Genomic DNA, 26,258 nt, shown 5'->3' with positions numbered 1-26,258 from the left:
CATAACCCATATAGAGATTACCTATGTGGGTACTACCTTGGGCTCAGGTTGGCAGCCTATATGGGACTGGTTGTGTTTGCCCATGTCTGACCCATATAGTTTATCAAAGTGGGCTCCATATGTTTTCCCCATTCATAACCCATATAGAGATTGCCTATGTGGGTACTACCTTGGGCTCAGGTTGGCAGCCTATATGGGACTGGTTGTGTTTGCCCATGTCTTACCCATATGGTTTGGCCAAGCGGGCCCCATATGTTTTTCCCATTCATAACCCATATAGAGATTACCTATGTGGGTACTACCTTGGGCTCAGGTTGGCAGCCTATATGGGACTGGTTGTGTTTGCCCATGTCTTACCCATATGGTTTGGCCAAGCGGGCCCCATATGTTTTTCCCATTCATAACCCATATAGAGATTACATATGCGGGTACTACCATGGGCTCAGGTTGGCAGCCTATATGGGACTGGTTGTGTTTGCCCATGTCTGACCCATGTGGTTTGGCCAAGCGGGCCCCATATGTTTTTCCCATTCATAACCCATACAGAGATTACCTATGTGGGTACTACCTTGGGCCCATGTGGGCAGCCTATATGAGATTTATTGTGTTTGCCAATGTCTAACCTATTTGATAAACCCAAATGGGCCCCATTTGTGTTACCCATTTTCAGCCCATGCACTCAGTTCCCATTAGTGACCCAACTAGGACCCATATAGGGAGCCCACCTGTTTTTGCCCATGTGGGACCTACTTAGATGACCCAAGTGGGCCCCAGATAAGATGCCCATTTTGGGACCATGCCCACTTGGTACCCAAGTAGCCCAAGCTTAAACCATGTGGGGCCAACATATACGTGTTGGCTGGGTTCAGACATTTGCTACGCTGTAGCTCGGTCGCAGTTAAAACTGCTTTAGTGAGTTTTTTTTTCTTTTTTTTCGTGATTTTGGTTCGCTTTCAGCGTCTTTTCGCATTTAGAATGGCAACAGAGGAAGCATTCGTTAAAGAACCCTCTACTGAGTTATTGTTAAAATTTTCGAGAGAGCAGTTGTTAAATTTGGCTGCAACTTATGAGATTGAGCTCACTTATGCTGAGAAACGCACCAAAGAAACAATCAGGGCCGTCTTACAAACAACTTTGCTTAATAAGGGCATTTTGCCTGAAGAGAAACAATCTCCCGTGTCGATGGAAGCATTACAGCTGCAGATTCGGTTGAGGGAGTTGGACATTAAAGAGAAAGAAATTGAGTATGACCGTGAGCGCATGCAAGCACAAATCCGTGAGCATGAACTTGAAAATCGACTAGCGTTGAGGAAGTTAGAAATCGAGGCCCAGCGGGAAGGTGTCGCTGCTTCTGACCCTAATTCATTTGATGTCGCTCGCCACATTCGTCTTGTGCCACCTTTTGTGGAAAAAGATGTGGAAAAATATTTTCCACACTTTGAGCGTGTCGCGACCAATTTAAACTGGCCGAGAACTGCGTGGGCATTCCTCCTGCAATGTGTTTTAGTGGGAAAGGCGCAGGAGGCTTACTCGTCGCTAACAGTGGAGCAGAGCGGTGACTATGATGTGGTGAAAGCTTCAGTTCTGAGGTGCTATCAGCTGATCCCTGAAGCATACCGACAGAAGTTTAGGAATTTAAAAAAAGCTGAGCGTCAAACTTTTGTTGAATTTGGTCGAGATAAAGCTGCACTTTTTGATCGTTGGTGCTCATCACAACGGGTTGATAGTCAGGAGAAATTGCGTGAGCTAATTCTTTTAGAAGAGTTTAAAAACTGTCTGCCAACCGCAGTGACCACCTATCTAGCTGAGCAGAAGGCGGAGTCAATATCTGAAGCCGCTGTCCTTGCTGACGAATACGTTTTGACGCATAACATGGGCAGAGAACGTTTTCGCTTAAGAGTTAATCCCTCTGCGACCTCTGATATAGACACGAAAAAGAGTGCAATGAAACAAGATGACAGACACTGTTTTTATTGTAAAAAACCTGGGCATATCATCGCAGACTGTTTAATATTAAAAAAAAAACAATCCACAAAGCCAATGGGTCTCATTAACTCTTCCCCGAAGAAAATAGCACCCGTCCTCCATGCGGAGTTAAAATCAGAGAAAACCCAGTCCATGTACGAGCCCTTTCTGACGAATGGGACCGTATCTGTGTCTGGCGAGGAAGCTGTCGCTGTGCGCATCTTGCGGGATACGGGCGCTGCGCAGTCTTTCCTCCTCCGTGGTTTGTTGCCGTTATCTGATAAGACTGCAACAGGCAGTAGTGTCCTTGTTCGAGGAATCGAAATGGGTTTTCTTGAGGTTCCCTTGCATTACGTGCATCTTGATTCCGATTTGGTGTGTGGTGACGTGGTTGTTGGCATTCAAGACTTTTTGCCAGTCCCCGGTGTCACGTTTCTCCTTGGCAACGACCTAGCCGGTGGAAATGTGTGGAGCCGTGGTGATGTTCCACCCGAGGTTGTGTCTGTGCCGCTCAGTCAAGAGTGCCCCGATGAGTGTGCACACAAATTCCCAGAGGTTTTTCCCACCAGTGTTGTCACTAGGTCGCAGACTCGGAGGATGAGGGATACAGTACCTCCCCTTGACGTCGACCTAGGTGACAGTTTCGTTGCTCACCCTGCGGAGTGTGAGAGGCTCTTCGAACCCACTTTCCCTCCGTGCCGCAGTAGTCCTGTACATGTGAGGAGCAGTGGAAAAACAATAGAACCAGATATTTCGTTATCCTTAGAGAAACTTATTAGTGCTCAACAGAAAGATCCCACTCTTGTTTCATGTTATAATACAATTCAATCTGTTCCAGACCGTCCCAGCGAGAGTTCAGCCTACTTTGTCCGAGATGGTTTACTTATGCGGAGGTGGAGGCCTCACAAAAGTAATGAATGGAGTGACATTGAACAAATCATTATGCCTACTGAAACTAGACGTGCAGTTCTGAGTATCGCGCATGATTGTGTTTCTGGTCATTTAGGTGTTACTAAAACATTCAACCGCGTTCTTCGTCACTTTTTCTGGCCGGGGCTGAAGCGTGATGTGCGGCGGTATTGTAAGACGTGCCATGTCTGCCAGGTTAGCGGTAAACCAAACCAGATAATTCCACCTGCACCGTTGTACCCCATACCTGCCGTGGGTGAGCCTTTTGAGAAAATAATCATTGACTGTGTCGGTCCTCTTCCACGGTCGAAAAGTGGATATCAGTATCTATTAACAATCATGTGTACTGCTACTCGCTTCCCAGAGGCGGTGCCTCTGAGAAAAATCACTGCTAGAATTGTGTCTAGGGCTCTATTAAAATTCTTTGCTTTTGTGGGGCTACCGAAAATCGTTCAAACGGACCAAGGAACAAATTTTACTTCGCGTGTCTTCTCCCGAGTCCTAAAGTCGCTCCAAATTAAGCACCGCATTTCTAGCGCGTACCATCCGGAGAGTCAGGGCGCTCTCGAGCGCTACCATCAGACGCTTAAATCGATGCTGCGTGCCTATTGTTTGGAGATGGGTACGAACTGGGAAGATGCGGTTCCTTGGATGCTTATGGCGTCTAGAGAAGTCGTGCAAGAGTCAATTGGTTTCAGCCCTGCAGAGTTAGTGTTTGCTCATGATGTTCGCACGCCTTTGAGCGTCATTAAAGATCAATGGATGAGCAAGCCTACCTCTCGTAGCGCAGTACAATTTATAAGCGACGTTCGCACCCGACTACACCGAGCGCGTGAACTCGCTAGAGAGAATTTAGAAAAGACCCAATCTAGCATGAAAACGTGGTATGATCGAAAAGCCAGAGCCCGCTCGTTTAAACCTGGAGACCAAGTGTTGGTTCTCTTACCCGTGCCCGGTTCTGTGCTTCAAGCACGATTCAGTGGACCATATACTGTGGAAAAAAAAATATCGGAGCTGAATTATGTAATTGAAACCCCAGACAGGCGAAGACAGTCTCGCGTCTGTCATGTAAATATGCTTAAACCATATTATACACGTGAAGAGTTTAGAACAAGCTTGTGTGACCTTAATGTACCCGGTCCTGTTGAGGTCCCCGTGTTGCCGTCTTCAATGGTAGACGATGATGACGGAGTGACTCCTCCGTCGCGGTGCGTGATTGAAGGTCGACTTAAAAACTCTGCTATGCTGTCCGTTGTTGGAAGTAATTTGCCACATTTAACACGCTCTCAAGCAGCTGACATATCATCTGTGATAGATGATTTTCCTGAATTATTTGGAGATGTTCCGACTGTGACCACCGTTCTGGAACATGACATAGACGTGGGTGGTAAGGGCCCGATTAAACAGCACCCGTATAGAGTAAATCCAGAAAAGCGAGCTGTCCTGAAACGTGAAGTTGAGTACATGATAAAGAACAATATTGCTGAACCTAGCTCTAGCCCGTGGAGTTCCCCGTGCCTTTTAGTTGGAAAACCTGATGGCACTTACAGGTTTTGTACGGACTACAGGCGTGTTAATGCCATCACTCTGCCAGACTGCTATCCGTTACCGCGGATGGATGACTGTGTGGACCGTGTTGGCTCGGCTACGTTTGTCACTAAAATCGACCTCCTAAAAGGTTACTGGCAGGTGCCCCTTACACCAAGAGCAAAACACATATCAGCTTTTGTGACCCCAGATGCGTTTATGCATTATAAAGTTATGGCTTTCGGAATGCGAAATGCACCTGCCACCTTCCAACGTTTGGTAAATATTGTTTTAGCTGGAATGGCAAACTGCGAGGCGTATTTGGACGACATAGTCCTACATAGCACACACTGGTCCGAACACATCACACAACTTCGAGAGCTTTTCCGTAGACTGTCCAATGCGAAGCTCACAATTAATCTTGCAAAATGTGAATTCGGAAAAGCCACTGTCACTTACTTGGGGCGGATAGTTGGTAGAGGACATGTTTTGCCAGTAATGGCTAAAGTGGCCGCTATTCAGGAGTTCCCTGTGCCCTGCGACCGGCGTGCGCTACGCCGATTTTTGGGAATGGTAGGCTACTATCGCAGTTTTTGCAAGAACTTTTCGACTGTCGTTTGGCCCCTCACTAACCTGTTGAGCCCCAAAACTAAATTTGAATGGACGGAGCCCTGTAACCGAGCATTCGAAAATGTCAAGGCTCTCTTACTGACTACTCCCGTGCTCGCTGCGCCAGACTTTAACCGGCCGTTTCAGCTTGCTGTGGATGCTAGCAACGTAGGCGCCGGTGCTGTACTATTGCAGTTAGGTGCAGACCATGTAAACCATCCCGTGAGTTTCTTCTCTAGAAAATTTAATTCTGCCCAGCGAAGGTACTCCACTATCGAGCAAGAGACTTTGGCTCTAGTTTTGGCTATTCAACACTTCGAAGTGTACTTGGGTTCTACCGTACATCCAGTGAAGGTCTATACTGACCATGATCCACTCAAGTTCCTCAGTCGCATGTACAATTCTAATCGTAGGTTAATGCGCTGGAGTCTGTTACTTCAACCGTTTAACCTCCAAATTGTACATATCCGAGGAGTCGACAATATTGTCGCAGATGCGTTGTCTAGAGTGGAGGCTTAATAGTGCTAATTGTCTTGTAAAAATAATATATACTCGTATATATACTCGTTATTTACTCCGAGATTTGCTTTAATTTATTGAGCTTGCTAATCTAAAATAAATCTCTAATGATGTTTTTTCTTTTCTTTTTTACACATAATTGTGTATTGCCTATGAGTTGACCTTATACACCCCTTTGGAACTATATTCCTGTGTAATCTTTTGATTTTTTTTTTTCCATAGGCCTATACAGATACATGGAAGCTGAACACAAGGCTCGAGTAGAAATAAGTATTCCCATGTTTAGAGTATGGCGACAGGTCACCATTTCGGGGTGGGGGTGTTACGTTCCCCAGCTCCGTTGTCTGTTTGTATATGTGTTTAATTGTCTGTCCCCTTGCTCTTGATTACAGATGAGTCACACCTGAGCGCATCCTACTCAAGCTACATAAGGTTTCCGGAACCACACCTGAGGGCGCACACAGAGCCTGAGGACAGAGTCGATGCACTGCCCGTCTTTATAGCGTTTGCAGTCCACCCCGGGAATCAAAAGCGTTCCGCGTTTGGATTTATGTCTTTGTTTGTGAACCTACCGAGCAGTTGATCACCGATCTATTTAATAAACATACCCCTATTTATTTTGACACGAGCTGGTCTGTGTGCGTCTCTCCTTTATGTTAAGGGTGGTGTCCGTCCGCCCGTAACAGGGGTTCACTAAAGCATACTGCCATGATACATTTTCCTCTTAAAATCATTGAGAATACATTTTTTTAAAAGTTTAAATATTTTATTAAAAATATGAAATGTTATTGATTTGTTGGTTTATTGACAGCTAGCTTTAAGAACTAGAACACATATAGGTTATGCATTTTGATATGCACTTTTACCTGCTAAAATAATTAATAAACCTGTACTAGAAACTTGCTTTTTGTATTTGTCCTACCAGTTGACCAAGTTTGGTTAAGTCATCTGTTGTGCGCTTTGCCACGCTATGATCTTGTGAATTCTGGATCATGGCAACTTAATTGCTCGCATGCAAGTTAATCGATAAAATCGATTAATTTCAGAGTGGTTAAAAAAAAAAAATCATGAATTAAAATGCACATTCAATGTTTGCAAAGTATCTTCAGGCTTAATCAAATGAAATATCATTCATGGCTTTCTGTCCCGGCGGCATGGCAACTGGCAGTGTTTTCATCTTAAGGCCATTATGATGTCAAGATAATTTAGAACGTCCGATAGCTATAGACAGTGCAGGCAAAATCGCACTTTGTAAGGAGTCGGCGAGTGATTGTAAGTACGTTAAGCCTATACTCTTCATCTGAATGTTTCTTTTAATCAATTTTTATATGCTGTTTATATGGTTGGGGGGGGGGGGTCTGGGTTCTAATCCGCACTAAGAAGTATAGTTTGTTTTACCCTCCTCATCAAAAAACGATTGTTTATCAGTGGTTGTATATCAAGCAGGGACGCGTTTGTGTGCATTAGTATGTTTTGTGATTTCACCGGAACGAATAGAGAGTCTCTCCGCCACGGATTGAAGCGCGTGTCCGTGTGTGAAGAGCACTTTGATCACTTGATTTCAAAAACAACACATTTCAGCGCTAGATCGCCTCTTAGTTCGCCTCTAGAAACGAACGAAATTAATGCTCTGCTAAAGTTAACTGGAGATGTTTTATTTATTTGTATTGGTAGCCTACATCCGTGCCGCGAGATGTTTCAAAAGTGGACACAATCGACCCTGGCAAAAAGTGGTGGGACGTCCCACCCCATCCGTCCCGTCCCGTCCCGTCCTGTCCCGTCCGCAAATTACGCCTATCGTATATGTATATAAAATGTCTAAATATTTGTATATTAGTATATACAATTGTATAATAATAATAATAAATTGACAAATAAAAACTAAGACAAATAATTTGTATATTTGCTGAGTCCTGATACGCGTTATAGCCTAATCATGCCGATCACGAACACATCTTGTCAATAGTCAAGGTAACGTTAGTTTCCTAAGTTCTTAAAAAAATATTTTGCTGTATAATTACTTACTTTAGTATATTTCAAAATAAAAGTATAATAACAATAAACACTAAAAAAAAACTATAAAGGAAACTGTTTTTTTAAACAGTGATAACACAATTCATGAAACAACCAGTGTTGGGGAAATTAACTTTTTAAAGTAATGCAATATTTCATTACTTAGTTACTTTTTATGAAAAGTAGCCTAATGCGTTACGTTACTTTTGTGTTACTTTTCCCCATCTGGGCTGGGCTTGCTTGCTTGTTTTTTAATAACAACAAAACAAGTTATATTTTTGGCAAATGTAAAGGCCCTTTCACACCAGAAGTTAAATGAATAATCCTCAGGCTGAAGGAAATGCATATTTACGCATGTATAGTAGAGGGCACCGCTCAAGCAAACCTTTCAGCTACTTTCAGTTTTTCTACTTAATCTTTACACATGGATAAATGTGTCCTATTTGAGTTCACAGTATGACAATTTAGTTAATTATATTATGTGTTTGGCGTGGGGCATTTTGTGTAGAGTTTTGCAGAAAGCACTGAGAAAATTGGAACGTGTGAGAAAACAGGTGAAATGTGTTAAATGTTTTGAGAAATGTGTCTTTGTTTTGGGAACTAAATGAATGGTTTGGATAATTGGGGCAACTGAATCAGTTATACTGTGTTAACAATCGAGAAAAATTTGAATACAACAAGTTAACTTCATCAACTTTGTTGTTATATTAATTTTTTATTATTTTTGTCTCTTTTTCTTCCTCTGATGGACTGCCACTGGGCATATCGCTTATTGTAAATAATAATAATAAATAAATAGGTTGATACATTTAATGAATGTTATAAAACTAAGGCAACCAGCTTCCAGAGCTTCTGGGTGTACTTAAGTAATCTCTTCTCTTCCCTCTCTCTTTCTCTCACAGTGTTTCACAGATAGTTCACTGTTGCACACGAATAGCCATTCAGATATACACTTTTTTTGAACAACATGTCTTGCAGCCATCAAAGATGCTTATCCATCAAACTGAGCATGTCCACCATGCCCACCTGTTTCACGGAAACAGAACCCTTCAGCCCCTTAGATGAGCATGATGAGCTCATCACAGCCTTACTCACAGGAAGGTGGTGGGCAGTAATGGAGGTAGAGGATCTTTTATGCTCATCATTTGAGTGTGGGCTCACTTCAGGTCAGTGGGGAATAGTGGAGGCCCCACAAGGAGCCTCAGCTCCTGCTAGGTACCAGCAGGGAGAGCATGTACCTGCCCGGTTCCCTGCGGGAGCACCCATGCCAGACAGGTCCCGACAGGGAACACCTGTACCTGCCAGGTCCACATTTAGGAGAAAAGTGAGAATCCCACATAACTGGCCCACCACGTCCCCAGAGGAAGCACCTGTACATGCCTCATCCTCAGAGGAAACATCAGTGCCCACTGTGTTCCCTAAGGAAGCACCTGTGCCCAAATCATCCCAAGAGGATGCTCCCGTGCCCACAGCCTCCCCAAAGAAAACACCAGTGCCCACCACATCCTCTAAGAAAGCATCTGTGCCCACATCGTCCCAAGAGGAAGAACCCATGTCAACTGCCTCCCAAGGGGAAGCACTTGTGCCTGCCAGGTCCACATTTAGGAGAAAAGTGAGAATCCCACATCACTGGCCCACCATGTCCCCAGAGGAAACACCTGTACATGCCTCATCCTCAGAGGAAACATCAGTGCCCACTGTGTTCCCTAAGGAAGCACCTGTGCCCAAATCATCCCAAGAGGATGCACCCGTGCCCACAGCCTCCCCAAAGAAAACACCAGTGCCCACCACATCCTCTAAGAAAGCATCTGTGCCCACATCGTCCCAAGAGGAAGAACCCATGTCAACTGCCTCCCAAGGGCAAGCACCTGTGCCTGCCAGGTCCACATTTAGGAAAAAAGTGAGAATCCCACATCACTGGCCCACCACGTCCCCAGAGGAAACACCTGTACATGCCTCATCCTCAGAGGAAACATCAGTGCCCACTGTGTTCCCTAAGGAAGCACCTGTGCCCAAATCATCCCAAGAGGATGCACCCGTGCCCACAGCCTCCCCAAAGAAAACACCAGTGCCCACCACATCCTCTAAGAAAGCATCTGTGCCCACATCGTCCCAAGAGGAAGAACCCATGTCAACTGCCTCCCAAGGGCAAGCACCTGTGCCTGCCAGGTCCACATTTAGGAGAAAAGTGAGAATCCCACATCACTGGCCCACCACGTCCCCAGAGGAAACACCTGTACATGCCTCATCCTCAGAGGAAACATCAGTGCCCACTGTGTTCCCTAAGGAAGCACCTGTGCCCAAATCATCCCAAGAGGATGCACCCGTGCCCACAGCCTCCCCAAAGAAAACACCAGTGCCCACCACATCCTCTAAGAAAGCATCTGTGCCCACATCGTCCCAAGAGGAAGAACCCATGTCAACTGCCTCCCAAGGGGAAGCACCTGTGCCTGCCAGGTCCACATTTAGGAGAAAAGTGAGAATCCCACATCACTGGCCCACCACGTCCCCAGAGGAAACACCTGTACATGCCTCATCCTCAGAGGAAACATCAGTGCCCACTGTGTTCCCTAAGGAAGCACCTGTGCCCAAATCATCCCAAGAGGATGCACCCGTGCCCACAGCCTCCCCAAAGAAAACACCAGTGCCCACCACATCCTCTAAGAAAGCATCTGTGCCCACATCGTCCCAAGAGGAAGCACACATGTCAACTGCCTCCCAAGGGGAAGCACTTGTGCCTGCCAGGTCCACATTTAGGAGAAAAGTGAGAATCCCACATCACTGGCCCACCATGTCCCCAGAGGAAACACCTGTACATGCCTCATCCTCAGAGGAAACATCAGTGCCCACTGTGTTCCCTAAGGAAGCACCTGTGCCCAAATCATCCCAAGAGGATGCACCCGTGCCCACAGCCTCCCCAAAGAAAACACCAGTGCCCACCACATCCTCTAAGAAAGCATCTGTGCCCACATCGTCCCAAGAGGAAGAACCCATGTCAACTGCCTCCCAAGGGCAAGCACCTGTGCCTGCCAGGTCCACATTTAGGAGAAAAGTGAGAATCCCACATCACTGGCCCACCACGTCCCCAGAGGAAACACCTGTACATGCCTCATCCTCAGAGGAAACATCAGTGCCCACTGTGTTCCCTAAGGAAGCACCTGTGCCCAAATCATCCCAAGAGGATGCACCCGTGCCCACAGCCTCCCCAAAGAAAACACCAGTGCCCACCACATCCTCTAAGAAAGCATCTGTGCCCACATCGTCCCAAGAGGAAGAACCCATGTCAACTGCCTCCCAAGGGGAAGCACCTGTGCCTGCCAGGTCCACATTTAGGAGAAAAGTGAGAATCCCACATCACTGGCCCACCACGTCCCCAGAGGAAACACCTGTACATGCCTCATCCTCAGAGGAAACATCAGTGCCCACTGTGTTCCCTAAGGAAGCACCTGTGCCCAAATCATCCCAAGAGGATGCACCCGTGCCCACAGCCTCCCCAAAGAAAACACCAGTGCCCACCACATCCTCTAAGAAAGCATCTGTGCCCACATCGTCCCAAGAGGAAGCACACATGTCAACTGCCTCCCCACAGGGAGCACCTGAACCTGCCAGGCCCTCATTCAGGAGAAAAGTGAGCATCCCTAATAATATGAGATTGTATCTGACAAGGGATGTCATCTTGACACAGACACCCTTGCCCTTAAGGCCCCCCAAGGGACCACTTACGTTTGTCAGGACATCAAAAGGAGCACCAGTGCTCACCACATCCCCAGAGGAAGCACCTGTACCTTCCTCATCCTCAGAGGAAACATCAGTGCCCACTGTGTCCCCTAAGCAAGCACCTGTGCCCAACTCGTCCCAAGAGGACGCACCCGTGACCACTACATTTTTCGAGGAAGCACCTGTACCCACCTCGGCCCAAGAGGATGCACCCATGCCCACTGCCTCCCCAGGAAGCACATTTAATTCACTAGTAGCTGACTCTAAACACACTGAAAAAGAGAAGGCTGAGTTCAGAAGGAAGCTCCAGACCTGTTTTCCTGACATTGAAGGTAAGAAATTCAGCCAGGGCCACAACAACAAAATATACTGTTTTCTTTTAGATTATTATTATATTATTTCCAACAATTGTGTCTTAATTACCGTTTTTTATTTCACCAGTATCTGACTCTAAACCAAGTGAAGAAGAGAAGGCTGGCTTTAAGAGAAAACTTACTGACCTGACCTCCGAGGTAAAAACTTCAGCCAGGGCCGCAACTACCATAGACATTAAGATTTCTCTTAAACATTTAGGATACTCGTTAATTCGGGGTTTTTCCCCAGATATCAATTCTTGAACGTAAAAATTTGTCCCCTCTTAATGTTGATTATTTACACCAATTGTGACTTAATGATTTTTTATTTCTCCAGTATCTGACTCTAAACCAAGTGAAGAAGAGAAGGCTGAATTCAAGAGAAAACTCAAGAGAAAACTCAAGACTTGGTTTCCTGACCTCCAAGGTAAAAACGTCAGCTAAGGTTACAACCACCATAGACATTGAGAGAGAAGCTCATTTCCTGTGCTTTGTAACTTCACAGACCTTTTTCCCAGAGGAAGCACCAGTGCCCACTGCCTCCCCACAGGGAGCACCTGAACCTGCCAGGCCCTCATTCAGGAGAAAAGTGAGGATCCCTAATAATATGAGATTGTATCTGACAAGGGATGTCATCTTGACACAGACACCCTTGCCCTTAAGGCCCCCAAAGGGACCACCTGCGTTTGTCAGGACATCAAAAGGAGCACCAGTGCTCACCACATCCCCAGAGGAAGCACCTGTACCTTCCTCATCCTCAGAGGAAACATCAGTGCCCACTGTGTCCCCTAAGCAAGCACCTGTGCCCAACCCGTCCCAATCGGATGCACCCGTGCCCACACCCTCCCCAGAGGAAACACCAGTGCCCACCACATCCTCTGAGGAAGCACCGGTACACGTCTCGTCCCAAGAGGAAGCACACATGCCAATTGCCTCCCCAGGGGAAGCACATGTGCCTGCCTTGTCTGCCGAGGAAGCACCCATGCATGCAGCATCCCCTGAGGAAGCACCAGTGCCCGCTGCCTCCCCACAGGGAGCAATTGTACCTGCCAGGCCCTCATTCAGGAGAAAAGTGAGCATCCCTAATAATATGAGATTGCATCTAACAAGGGATGTCATCTTGACACCTTTGCCCTTAAGGCCCCCCAAAGGACCATCTACGTTTACCAGGACATCAAAAGGAACACCAGTGTCCAGCATGTCTCCAGAGGAAACACCTGTACCTTCCTCATCCTCAGAGGAAACATCAGTGCCCACTGTGTCCCCTAAGCAAGCACCTGTGCCCAACCCGTCCCAATCGGATGCACCCGTGCCCACACCCTCCCCAGAGGAAACACCAGTGCCCACCACATCCTCTGAGGAAGCACCTGTACACGTCTCGTCCCAAGAGGAAGCACACATGCCCACTGCCTCCCCAGGAAGCACATTTAATTCACTAGTAGCTGACTCTAAACACACTGAAAAAGAGAAGGCTGAGTTCAGAAGGAAGCTCCAGACCTGTTTTCCTGACATTGAAGGTAAGAAATTCAGCCAGGGCCACAACAACAAAATTTTAGATTATTAGTATATTATTTCCAACAATTGTGTCTTAATTACCATTTTTTATTTCACCAGTATCTGACTCTAAACCAAGTGAAGAAGAGAAGGCTGGCTTTAAGAGAAAACTTCCTGACCTGACCTCCGAGGTAAAAACTTCAGCCAGGGCCGCAACTACCAGACATTAAGATTTCTCTTAAACATTTAGGATACTCGTTAATTCGGGGTTTTTCCCCAGATATCAATTCTTGAACGTAAAAATTTGTCCCCTCTTAATGTTGATTATTTACACCAATTGTGTCTTAATGATTTTTTATTTCTCCAGTATCTGACTCTAAACCAAGTGAAGAAGAGAAGGCTGAATTCAAGAGAAAACTCAAGAGAAAACTCAAGACTTGGTTTCCTGACCTCCAAGGTAAAAACTTCAGCTAAGGTTGCAACCACCATAGACATTGAGAGAGAAGCACATTTCCCCCAAAATATTCAGGGTAATTGTCGAGAATGATCTCTTATTATAAAAAATTAACATCTCTATTTAAACTCCTTTGCATTATATTTCAGTAGAACTAAAATAGACTGTGTATAAGAAGCCATTAAACCTGTCTGTGCATTAAATGATGATCTCTGTTTTTTCAACGGGACAATAAAGGTGCGGTCCAGCCACCTCTACAAAAGAATGTGTGGGGGAAAAAACCTGAGCCTCTCCAGAACTTGCAAAACACTCAGACGAGGTGGTACCTAAAGAGCCACAAGCAAAGGTTAGTTGCTCCTGTCTCTCATTTGTATTTCATATTTATTAAAAACAAACAAACACATCTTCAAATAAGCTACTTTGTTTGTTATCCTCTATTTAGAATACTTTGTGTATTTCAGTAAAATTCATAGACCACTCATGGTAAAACAAGTGAAGTGATATGTCTTTTTGACCTCCTTCCAGCTTATTAAACCTAATTATGTCTATTTCCTCAACAGGAAAATGTATCCTAAGGATACCAGCGAATGAACGAAGGAACGAAGCATCACCAACATTTTTACTTTGTAAAATGTATTAAATAAAATTTTTAAACTATTTATTTATTAAGACAATACACATGAATTAACAATGGTGTTATAAATTTTACATTTAAAGCCAAAATAGCAAATTTCATGTATAAATATACTATATTCTCTGTATTATAAATATACATTGAAGATAAACAGAGTATGCACGTATTTCCCGATTCAAATATTAATATTTTTTAAATGACAACGGGATGTTATTTATATCATTATATCATATTTTGTTTGATTATAAATATGCATAAAGTGAAGATAATCATAGTATGCACGTGTTGCCTGAACAACATATTAAAGTCACCTTATACTACAGGGCCGTTGAATGCTTGAATCTGATTGGTTGACGAACGTTCTAAGGTGTGCATTATTTTCAGGGAAACGCACGGCTAAATTAGTTCCAGGCAGGTCTTGACCGCATTACAGTTCCATATCACTTTGCGTAGTTAACTGTAATAACGGAAAATAGGATACAATTCATTACAAGAATAAACATGCAGCCCCATGCGCTTGATCTGCAATTTTCAATGTCTAGCTTCACAATCAATGGAAACATGCAGTTTAATTTTAATAAATAAAGTAGGAGAGAGCAGGGGCGAAAGTAACATTTTTCAGAAAAACAATTTTAAAAGATTATGGTTTAGACAGAGATATATTTTTGCTGTGGTCAGTCACTCACAAGTGTGGTCTATCAATACCAAGTGGTATTTTGTAAAAATATAGAACGACTTCAGTATAATTTCACTTTGAACTTAAGACTGCTCATGATACTTTCGACCCCATCAGTTGGGACGAAGGTAACACACAGGTGGGTCAAAAGTAACACAATATACAAGTTAGATTTTTTGTGTTTCTCTTTTTAATTTTTTTTTTATTAGCCTAAATATACCCGAGTATGACCTCGTTAACATGAAACTGCAAACATATTGGCCTTTATCTTTGCAAAAAAAAAAACCATTTCATTTTAAATTTCAGTTTAATCAAATATTTCAAAAGTAACCCATCATCTGAACAATGTTTCGAGGTGTGGTAACTGTAGTATAAGCGGAATCATTGACTTCAGGCCGTTGAATTATTAGAAAAATAATGCACACCCGAGGTGGTAATGCGGTCACGACGCGAAGCAGAGCGGCCGTTACACCTCGGGTGTGCATTATTTTTCTAATAATTCAACGGCCTGAAGTCAATTATTCCGTACATGAAACGGACAATTGGACAATTCTTGTTTTTTGTTGAGTATTGCAATAAAGAAATAATCATTTATTATAACTTATTTATCCATGCACATCATATATGTAAACTCCTTATATCCTGTAATTCTGACTTTTTTCTCATAATTTCTAGCCTTGATTGTTTTGGACATAATCATCACTGCACAATGTACAATCTTTTATTATCTTTATTATAATATCATCAACATCATATTCTGAGAGTAGAAAACCAGCTACAATCTCAGAGTCTTGCTCACATGAGCCGAGGCATTCTTAAAAATCTATTAGTGGTTAAAAAAAACACATTAAAATCAGACAATCTCAATGTCTCTTAAATCGCAATGTCCCTCAACCTGTGACAGACCGGCTTATTGTTTTATAACTGAGTTCCTCACTTCCATTTAACTTTGTTGAGGCGTTGCTGTTGTTCTCGACGGCGATTAAGAATTTTGGTGCTGATGCGGAGTTTGCGCATTCGCATGGCTCGGATCCGTACCTGATCATCCCGGGGAATTTTCCCACCTTTTGCCAGGATGTGTTTTAGGCGATCCTGTGACGTCTTGGTGAGGGTGAAGTCACAGATGGTTGCGTGCGGCTCTGACCCTACAGAGCAGTGGCGGATGCGAGGGAAGTAGCTTTCAGCCCACACCGTTATCTTGTACTCACCTGGGTTCAGCAGACGCCAGTAATCACCATCTAGAGCTACAAACATGTCAATCAAACATTATTATATCCTGTATTGACTAAATTTAACTGTTTTAAAGTGGACCTATTAAGCCCTTTTACAAAGTTTTGTTTTTGGGATCTACTAAAATCAGTTTTCACGCTGATTGGTTGGCTTGGCAAGTATGTTGTGATTGGTCATTTCACTTTCTGAAATGTCACATCCCTTGCCACAACTGCAAATTTCACCTTGGGTGGGAATTATTTAAATGAGGAAACTCAAGACTACAAACGAGGCGTTTCAAAAATAGTGCTTACTGATATAAAGATGAACTCCCTTCCCTTTGGAGCGACTTTGTGCTTTGTAACTTCACAGACCTTTTTCTTGCTCAAACAGCAACGTTACATACTAAACAAAGTTGAAAATGGAAAAAAAAAGCATAATAGGTCCTCTTTAATGCTGTTTATTTGGCAAAGTGATTTAAGAGGTATACCAGATCTTATGTCATGGTCCAGGCCGTCCACCTTAATGATAGCATTTGCAATGCCAGCTTTAGTGTCCTTATCCCTGATGACGCCCTTTATACCTCTGTGCACCTGCAGAAGAGCGAGAGAGCAGATGAAAATGGAAAAGGTAAGGATCCTAGTAGGATCCATTGGGATCATGTTTCCATACAGGACAGAGGGAAAATAAACTGACCTGCTCCATGTAAACCAGGAGGGACTCTTTGTTGTTCTCCCACTCGATAGGAAGCTCACTGGCATGTGGGAATTTATCACAGGACAGTTCTACAGTTATTTCGAAACAATTCGTGTGGAGATAACTAAAGTCATTCATGCCTATAAAGCAAAAATAAAATATAAGAAAAAATTACATTAAAACTCATCAGTACATAAAGCCTTTTATATTATGAGCATGAAACGAGGATTGCCACTTAAAAACTAAATTAAGAATTATCAGTATTAATAATTAAAATGTGCAATACAATTTTTACCTCATTATTTACTGTTTCATTTAACATTTTAAATAATAATTATTACATTAATAAACAATTTCTTCATTTTATTTTGCAATGGCATTTTTAGTCCTCCATAAGGAACACAACTAATATCTGAATATCTTCAGTCAACAGTCTAGACTCTACATGCTCCTGAATATATTCTACAAGACTTATAACTGTAGACCTCTGTTTGAATTACACCTGTGTCATCTCTTAAAATGTACTTTTAGACAGTACCCTGTTGCAAATGAATATTGAATGTTTACTCACTCCCTGGAACAGTGTGCCAGTCAGCTCCATTGATGATGTTGTTGTGCTGTAGGAAGTCTTCTGAGTGACAGATCCTCCGATCTGGGTTAGCCATCACCAGATTGGTCGAGGCATAGACGGTAGCCAACCAACGGAAGAAATCGTTGTCTGCGGTGGGTGTGTCCTGTTGAGGGATCCAGTCACGTGTGCAGTCGAAAGGGTAAGTGACCACCAGCTCTCCCCCGTGCAGATTAGCACTCAGTACAAAAGGAATATCTTGCATCCAGCTGATAACAGCACACGTCTCCGGGGCAACCTTAAACATGAACGTGCGAATATATAGTATAGTATTAAATATATAAAATAATATACACTAGCAGTCAAAAGTTTAGAATTTAAATTTTTGTTTTTAAAAATGTTTGAAATCAAAGTTGATTTTGAGAGAAATCGAGTTAGTTTTCTGAAGGTTCCAAAACAAAATCACTGTAAAATCCCTGATAATAACACCAAATTTGGCACACACCAAGTCAAAACCAAATAGGCTATCTATAAGAATAATATATATTTTCCCATGATACCACAATAGTTTGATTAACATTAATGACAGCCTACCGTAGCCTATTGCACGGACCTAAAATAATGTTACACATTAGATGTTTTTAATGGACAAAGGAAAGGTACTCCTCCCAGAAAACATACAAGTAAAGATACTTTTAGATGTTTAATTGCTTTTTAAGCACTGGGATCGCTAGAAGAGGGCTTAATTTTTGTGAAAACCTCAAAATCTATATTTTTTTATGTCTCTGTAGCTCGAAATTATATTTTGAAATCTTTCTAATATTCTGATTTGGTGCTCAAGAAACATTTCTTATTATCAATGTTGAAAACAGCTGAAAAACATGCAGCTTCACATTTTTGTGAACAACGTGATACACTAGCCACTAGCATTTAAAAGTTTGGAATAAGTAAGATTTTGTTTTGCAAATTAACACATTATTAATTAAATGTAAAAAAAATGCGCAAGGACACATTAAATTGATAAAAAGTGACAGTATAGACAATTATAATGTTACAAAAGATTTCTGTTACAAAGACTTTCTTTTCATCAAAGCATCCTGAATATTTTTTTTTACTTAATTATTCCTAACATCTGGTAGTGTATATAAAAATAAATGTATATAATATATAATGTGTAGCCTACTATACAAAAAGACAGAACTTTATGGACACAACTGCTATCTCAGAATGTGCTTTAGACTGTAATTAGAGGGTCTGGGTCTAGTTCCTGCCCCATTGCCCCTCCCCCAGGCACAAAAGTAAATCTTTGCTTGTAATAATAATCTCATAATCCACAGAAAAGATGATAATTTTGTGTTCTTTTATTAATTTTCTTCACTTTTGAGTCTCCCTCTATCATCTTTCATGATGAAGAGTGAATTTCATTTATAATCTGTGTATTGCAGTGTTTTCCTATCGGAGGCCCAGCACAGGGAGCTTCGGCTGAGAGGAAGTGCTCACATTCTTCACAGATCTGCTTGACCCTGATTCCCCTTTGCACAACGTGTCCTGCTCTGTATGTCAAAGACTAAAGTCTATTGAAAGGTTTGAAGTCATCATCAAATCTAAATGGATTTTTTTTTATCGAATATTGAGGTATTTATTATAAATTATTTTTAAAAAATGTATTCATGTGCCCTCATAATCTTTAACCAAAGTATCTTCCCCTCCCTCTTACAGTGGACAACCTGTCACTCACATGACATGACATCACAGCAATAGCAAAGCTGCTGTCAGTTCATTTTATGGATGAACATGCGTCTACATTTGTCGTTTCAAATGTGATAAGACGTTTATTTACGTCACCATCTTTAATATGACTCACTGTGGTTACAGTTGACAGATCCCATTGCATGTTCATACAATCATGTTATCCCCTTTATTTTTAATAGCACTTTATACAATAGAAATAGTTTCAAAGCTGCTTCACAACAATAAACAGGAAAGTAATTAATGATCCAAACTTGATCAAATATGAGACAAGTCCAATTCAGCTGTAAAGCAGCCGTAGCAAGATAATAGTGTCATGATTCTATACAGACAGTATTTAGCTGCTGGATATTGCAACACTCAAATTTTCAAATAATTCTCAAAACTGGCCACTGTAAAAAACAAAATGTCTGTCGAAAGTGATGTTCTCTAAAAAATTAGATTTTAGTGATGTTATCAAGGACATTTCAGCTAGAAACATTTCTAAAGGTATGTCATTATTCATACACTAGCACAAATGAAAATCTCTATGTATTGACTAATGGCCTTAGTGACATTTTTATTTGGGGAAGAGGGGCTAATGTAATGCTGTAGCCCAGGGGACTCTGGTTATCTTAAACCGTCCCTGGAGACAACAGTACCCAAACTCTATTAATTATACAATACCAAAAGAGCATGATAATGCATACGTACTAATGCTTCGGTTGAGGTGTAGTACTCTGGCATGGGAATGTAGTGGTTGCTCACTCTCCTCTTGTCCGTGGCCAACTCCTGAGTGTCCCACATGATGTTGTTGAGGTCAGGGAAGTTATGGTTCATGTCAATGCCCTCAAAGCTGTAGCGTCCAAGAGCCCAGCCAGAGAGTTCTGAGCCCTGTGGAAACAAACACATGTACGATTTAACAATCTAGAGAAGCTTTTTCCACCATAAATAATCTTTTGTGCAATGGAAAGGTTCCATGATGTTAAAGGTTCTTTGTGGAACAGATGCCAATGAAGAACCTTTATTTTTAGGAGTGTAATGTTCTTCTACATCAGTTTTTCTGTCGTGGCTTACCTTCTCATAAGCTGTTTCATATCCGTCTGGGTTCATAGATGGCAACAGATGGATGCGTGTGTCCTTTACCAGTTGTATGACACGCTGATTGCCTCGGTTGTATTCACGGCATATGTACTGCATAAGATTTAGCAAGAGCTCCCGGCCCAAAACTTCATTCCCATGCATCCCGGCAACATAGCGAAACTCTGGCTCACCTGTAAGCAAACATTGAAAGCATAAACAGTAAAATGTGTTCAATTTGGAACAGGAATTAATTTAAAATCACACATTTACACCATTTTACCTCCATTGTGTGATGTATTTCAGAGTGAAACAGCATACAAGAAAAAAATAAGGTCAGGACTAGATTCTTAATACCTTGAGAATTGTTTCATGAAAAAAATTATACCTTATAGAGAGATTAAACAAGTCAAATTGCTGACAACATGTCTTTAGTAATAGCTTAACAGCATCAGATCAATGATGGAATGTTTCATCTGGCCAAATGAACTATGAAAAGCAGATGTGTGACAACAATGTGTTACATAAAAGTATGAAGAATGAGCAAAATAAAGCCTAAAAGCAAAGAAAACATCTTCTATCTGTGAAATATTAAAAGGGCATAAACAATGAATCCTCTGCAAAAACATAATTAGTTATTGCACCAGAACATATGCGTGTGGTCTATTAGGTTCAGGGATCTGAATAACAAGCACCAGGGTCTTAAAGTGAACACTTACCAAGCTCATGCTTTCCTGGGTTATCGGATATTTCCATAACATAGAGCTTCAGTCCGCTATAGCTCCTCCCAATAGTGTAGATCCGTGTGATATTTGGACATTTGTCATTCACAGACTTCATTAACTAGAGGGAGAGTGACTTGTGTCAGTTTGGTTACATGAATAAGCAGGAAAAATAAGAAGGTCTAAAATCCCTCTAACCTTCCTCATCTCATTGTAATTGTGGTGTCTGAAGTCAAGGTCATCTGTGGATCTGCTCTCAGTTTCAGAAAATTGTGGGCTGTCATGATCTTCACATACAGAAAAGTTTAGTCAAACTTCACTTTTAACTGAATGAATATTCAATCATTTAATACTACAACATACAAACTACCAATAACGCTCTGTCTCTGTGTTGCAAGACCTACAGTGGCGGTTGACTGACTTGTGGAGGTTTTTGGCAGACAATAACTGTAAAGCCTTGTAAATAAAAAAATGAAAGAAATACACTACCGTTTAAAAGTTTAGGGTCAGTAAAAAAGTCATACTTATAGGACAGTAAGGACATTTATAAATATAAGGAGCTTTATATTTTAAATAAATGATGTTTCCACAAAAATATTAAGCAGCATAACAGTTTTCAACATTGATAATAATAATAATTCAGCAACAAATCAGCATATTAGAATGATTTCTGAAGGATTTCTGAAGGATCACGTGACACTGAAGACTGGAGTTATAATGCTGAAAATTCAGCATTGCCATCAGGAAGAAATTAAAATCTAAAAACATAAAAATGGATAAAATAAATTGTAAATTTAAAATTGTAATAATTCTACAATATTACTGTTTTTACTGTATTTTGCAGTCTTGATAAGCATGAGACTTCTTTCAAAATCATTGAAAAGTCTTACCATCCCTCCAAATGTATAAATTGGAGTGAATGCAAGGAAATAGCTTTATATATATATATGGCCATGGTCTTGACCCAAATATTTCAAAGTACAGTAGTGTAATGTAGAACCTGGCATTGGGCAACCCAGCACTTCAGCCCGGAGACAAATGGTGCCATTGCTAAACCAGGTCTGTGGGTTAATGCGAATGTATTGGGCCACTGAAGGCTCAGGAAACAGAGCCAAAACCGGCGTCTCCAAATCTTCATTCCCGACAAACACCTGCACAGAGATGAGGAGAGACAAAATAGCACACATACAGAAAATAAAAATATAAATATGGCACATGCGGAAAATTCACTTTAAAGACTATAGGCTTTAAATATTTATATGCTCCTCGACTTCTTAGCCCTATCTTACAGAGAAGCTTAACAAATAGCAGCACTTATTAAACTCATAAACTTACGGCCTCCACTGATCCATTCATGCAGGGCTGCCAGACCGACGAGTCATTACTGAACTGCACCTTATACGTGCGGACCCAGTTCAAGCTACACACACACACACAAATAAAGATTTTTGGTAAAACAAATATAATGAAAATAATAGGTTTAATTTGCAAACATCCTGTAAAAGCGGACCCTTGTGGAAAAGAAGTACACTTTAGCATACTTTTGAAAAGAGTACTTATGGTGGAAATCATTTATTTGAAAATAATGAACTAAAGTGTGAACTGAATGCAAAGTAGGAATTAAGTACATCTTTATATTTAATTTCATAATTACTTCTATTGTCTTTGTAGATGTGTACTGCCAATACTGACAAGCATTTATGGTACACTAAAATATACTTAAATGTCATTTCTATTGAAAATTGTATGTCATGTATTTGAGTATATTTGTAATTACACATTTACACATTAGTTTAATTAAGTAGCTTTTATAAACGTGCATTAGAAAAAATTAAAACATTACTGGTGAGCATCTTGAGTCAAAACAGTGCAAGTTGCTTTCAGTTAAAACAGCTCAATTATGCAGTTTAGTTTAAGACTTGGCTCAAGTAATAATATAGTAATTTCAACAGAGTGCCACTATTTTGCAAGTACTAATAAAAAAAGTGTCTAATATGAATGATGACAACGATGACAATATTGATCAAAGACACACAATGACCTCCAGATAGAGTTTCGTCCCTGGAGGATGACGCCAGTAAAGAGTGTCGGTCTGAGAGCATCCAACTGCAACCACTGTTCCTGATCCTTCACCCCAGCACACCACGCTCCGTCATACTCATCATCATCCTCCAGACCGGACTACAAACACACGAATGCAAGTTCATAACATGTTACTTCGAATCTACCTTCAAAATCTTCTTAAACAAGCACACACAGTGGGCTGACCTGTATATTAAGGCGTCCTCTGTGAGGGCCGAGCCCGAAACTCAAATCTGAGGAAGACTGCAGCTGATCATCAGAGACTTTCAGAGACTCCAAACCCAGTGGTGGACAACCTGATTGAGATACAGACAACCCAATTTAAAGCTGATGATGACCAGTTGCTTATTAAGCCGAGCCTAAGAATGTTTGAATGAAAGATAACAGTATGTGCTGTAAAGAATCACATGGCAGTACACTCTTAAAACAAGGCAAACCGTTATAAGTTCTGAAAAAGAACATTTCAGTGATCAGGTCCTAAAAAGAACCATTAAAACGTGAAGAACATTTTATTAATCTAAAGAACCTTATTCCACTATAGAACCTATAAGAACCTTTTGTGCAGTGGAAACGTTTCGGATGTTCTTCATGGAACCATCAATGCCAATAAAGAACCGTTTATTTTTAAGAGTGCATGCAACAATTTATCTCTCTTCTCCAATGGGTTTCATTTGGTGCATTTTGAAATAACTTCAAGAACTGGTGGGAATACAAGAATGCTGAGGAAACAAATATCACACTGATTCACTATTGTTGCTTAAAACAAAGCCTTGTGAATCAACATTATGTTTTTTGCTTAAGCTGTATTCCCACTAAATCTTGAACTAATTTCCCCTTAACCTGATGAGACCATTTTTTTTAACACATTGCAAAACGTTAAGCACTGTGCATAGTGTGTAATAAAGGAATAAGTATGTGCTGAATAGATACTAATAATACGAATATGTGCTGAATAAACACTAACGACTATTGGAATAACTGGACAGTTGAAACACCTTAAATAACTTGCATCACTCTTTACCTGTGATTTTTATTTCACACATGCCTGGTAGTTTTCCACAATCAAAATGTGCATAGAAGTTATAAAAAGTTATCCAATAGGATACAAGTAGCCTAAGTGTGAACTCAGGGTGATTGGGACAATTTTTGTCATTGAGATAACTTGGAAAAAGCGCCCCAAAATCTATCTAAATTCACCCTATAATTTGCATTTTCACTAGTCACTGTTCATTATAGGGAAGAACGTTCATAGTTGGAACAGAAAGACAGTTGAAACACCTTAAAGGCATAATTTAATTTAGCCAAAAATGAAAATTCTGTCATACCACTACAAATTTGTGTGACTTTCTTTCTGCTGTCTGTGGAACATAGCAAACATTAAAGAAGATATTTTGAAGAATGTTGGTAACCAATGGTTATGAACACTAGGCTACCACTGACTTCCATTGCATTGAAAATAAAAATGACACATTTCTTTAAATATTTTAGTTCCACAGAAGAAGAAGAAGAAGAAAAGTGCACGTATTTGGGTGAGTAAATGTTTAAGTGTAAATTTAAATGTAAAATATCCTTTTAACATAAAAAAGATAGGCCTAATAGTTTAAGGGGAAAGTGTTATAACGCCGTACATAAATGGACATTTAAATAAAACTGGTTTGAATTTAGCCTACTTCCCTTAATTCTCCGATTAATATCCTAATGAACTTGCCTGGTTTTACTCCATATGTGTCTTTGTTCATCTGTTCTCCATCTTCACTGGTATTCCTCTGCGCTTTGGTGTGGTTTTCAGCAGGGTTTGCTTTGTCCAAACTTTTAGTAACATTTCCAGCCAGATTAAATGTTGACTTTAAATCGTTCGATTCAGATTTAACATTATTACTGACAGTCTGGTTTTCAGATGAAAGACAGTGGTGTGTAATGCAAAGTATTATTGCAGCACAAATGTGTACGCTTTGCATAAGCATATTCCTTCTTCAAAATATTTGTGTCCAAGACTCCAAGCAGAATTTAAAAGTCAGATATTGGAAGAACGCTTCGTAACATAATACCAGGCTGCCGCCACAATACCGTAAACTGTAGAATAGACGCACCGCAGAAGTGATTGTGTTGTCAAGAAAAGTTTTAACCCTATAAAGCCAGTCATATTTGGTCCATGGATTTCTAAGACCTCTAAATTATCAACATGATCAAAACTTTGTTGCACACAATCTTCTATGCCTTCTGGTCGACATAGACTATTTTAGTAGCCTAATTAGGCTAAAAATAACGAATAACGCATGAATGTTTTTATTGTAGCTATATATATATATTTTTAAATCATGTTAAAATGTATGTCAAATATGATACAACAGGCTTTTGAGGGATGTAATTCTCATCATTGTTTTGCACCGCATTATGTTTTGCCACCACAATTTAAGCCAGCTTTGATCATAAAACTAAGCATTGAAATAGAATTTACTTGTGACGATTATTGAAAAATATAGAGGTAAAACTTATATTTACATGCATTTTATGTAATTAGCCTGCTAAACTGTTATAAAATTATCACTGATTTACATTACTACAAGCTATCAGAATTTCACCTTTCTTTTTTAGGCCAATTAAATAACAACATCTGCACAAAATTTTGCCAAGTTTGCACCTATGAATAAAATGTATAGGTGTTTCATCCTCCAGTGTGAGGTCCATTTCCTCACTGTAACATATGAGCCATAAAAAACATCCTGATGTATCAAATATGATACAAAACATAAAAGACAGGCTTTTATAATATTTGTCTAAAGATTCAAGTTCCATTTAAGCTTTTTTCCCCCTGACTATTATTTATAGGCCTATGTCAGGCTTTACATGGTTGACACAGAAGAAGACTCATGTTTGTATTCATTTTTATGCTATGAGGTGTTAAATGACTCCATGAAGCTATATGTCACATGGTTTCTCTTAAATTCACACCTCTTGTTTTGGCATGTTTAACACTAACACTTTCTGGGAACAGCTGGTTTTGCAGTTACTCAGTGGTTTTTGCATAACCATCAGTTTTCTTGAAAGTGTAGGCTATTATTATCAGTAAAATTTGCTGCAAAAGGAAAAAGAAGAAAACGAAATAGCCTAATAGGCTAAATAAAGGCCATATATTATATAATTTCCAGTGATATTTTGGAGAATTCTAATAACTCTTTTGTATATTTTTAATATATATATATATTTTTGCTGCTGAAATAAAGGTCTGTCTGCTGCACTGTTTTTTTATTTTATTTTGGAGCGCGATCCTAGCGCCCTCTAGTGGCCGTTTCCGTGAACTAC

General features: G+C 40.9%; 1 protein-coding gene across 1 annotated transcript; it reads right to left on the bottom strand.

Moving 5' to 3' along the window:
- Positions 1 to 15,077: 15,077 nt before the first annotated feature.
- On the bottom strand, positions 15,078 to 25,025 carry cpxm1a (carboxypeptidase X (M14 family), member 1a). Its single transcript, XM_079635988.1, has 13 exons — positions 24,664 to 25,025; positions 23,142 to 23,251; positions 22,915 to 23,054; positions 22,209 to 22,293; positions 21,874 to 22,024; positions 21,072 to 21,160; positions 20,871 to 20,994; positions 20,149 to 20,345; positions 19,786 to 19,965; positions 17,347 to 17,641; positions 16,776 to 16,915; positions 16,570 to 16,672; positions 15,078 to 16,114 (listed from the first exon to the last, which is right to left on the bottom strand). The coding sequence occupies exons 1-13, from the start codon at positions 24,917 to 24,919 to the stop codon at positions 15,804 to 15,806; spliced, it is 2,181 nt and encodes a 726-aa protein (XP_079492114.1). The 5' UTR covers positions 24,920 to 25,025; the 3' UTR covers positions 15,078 to 15,803.
- Between the last annotated feature and the right edge of the window lie 1,233 nt (positions 25,026 to 26,258).

Source organism: Phoxinus phoxinus (assembly GCF_949152265.1).
Source record: "Phoxinus phoxinus genome assembly, chromosome: 14".
NCBI classification, from domain to species: Eukaryota; Metazoa; Chordata; class Actinopteri; order Cypriniformes; family Leuciscidae; genus Phoxinus; species Phoxinus phoxinus.
This window is presented reverse-complemented; position numbering and strand designations above follow the sequence as displayed.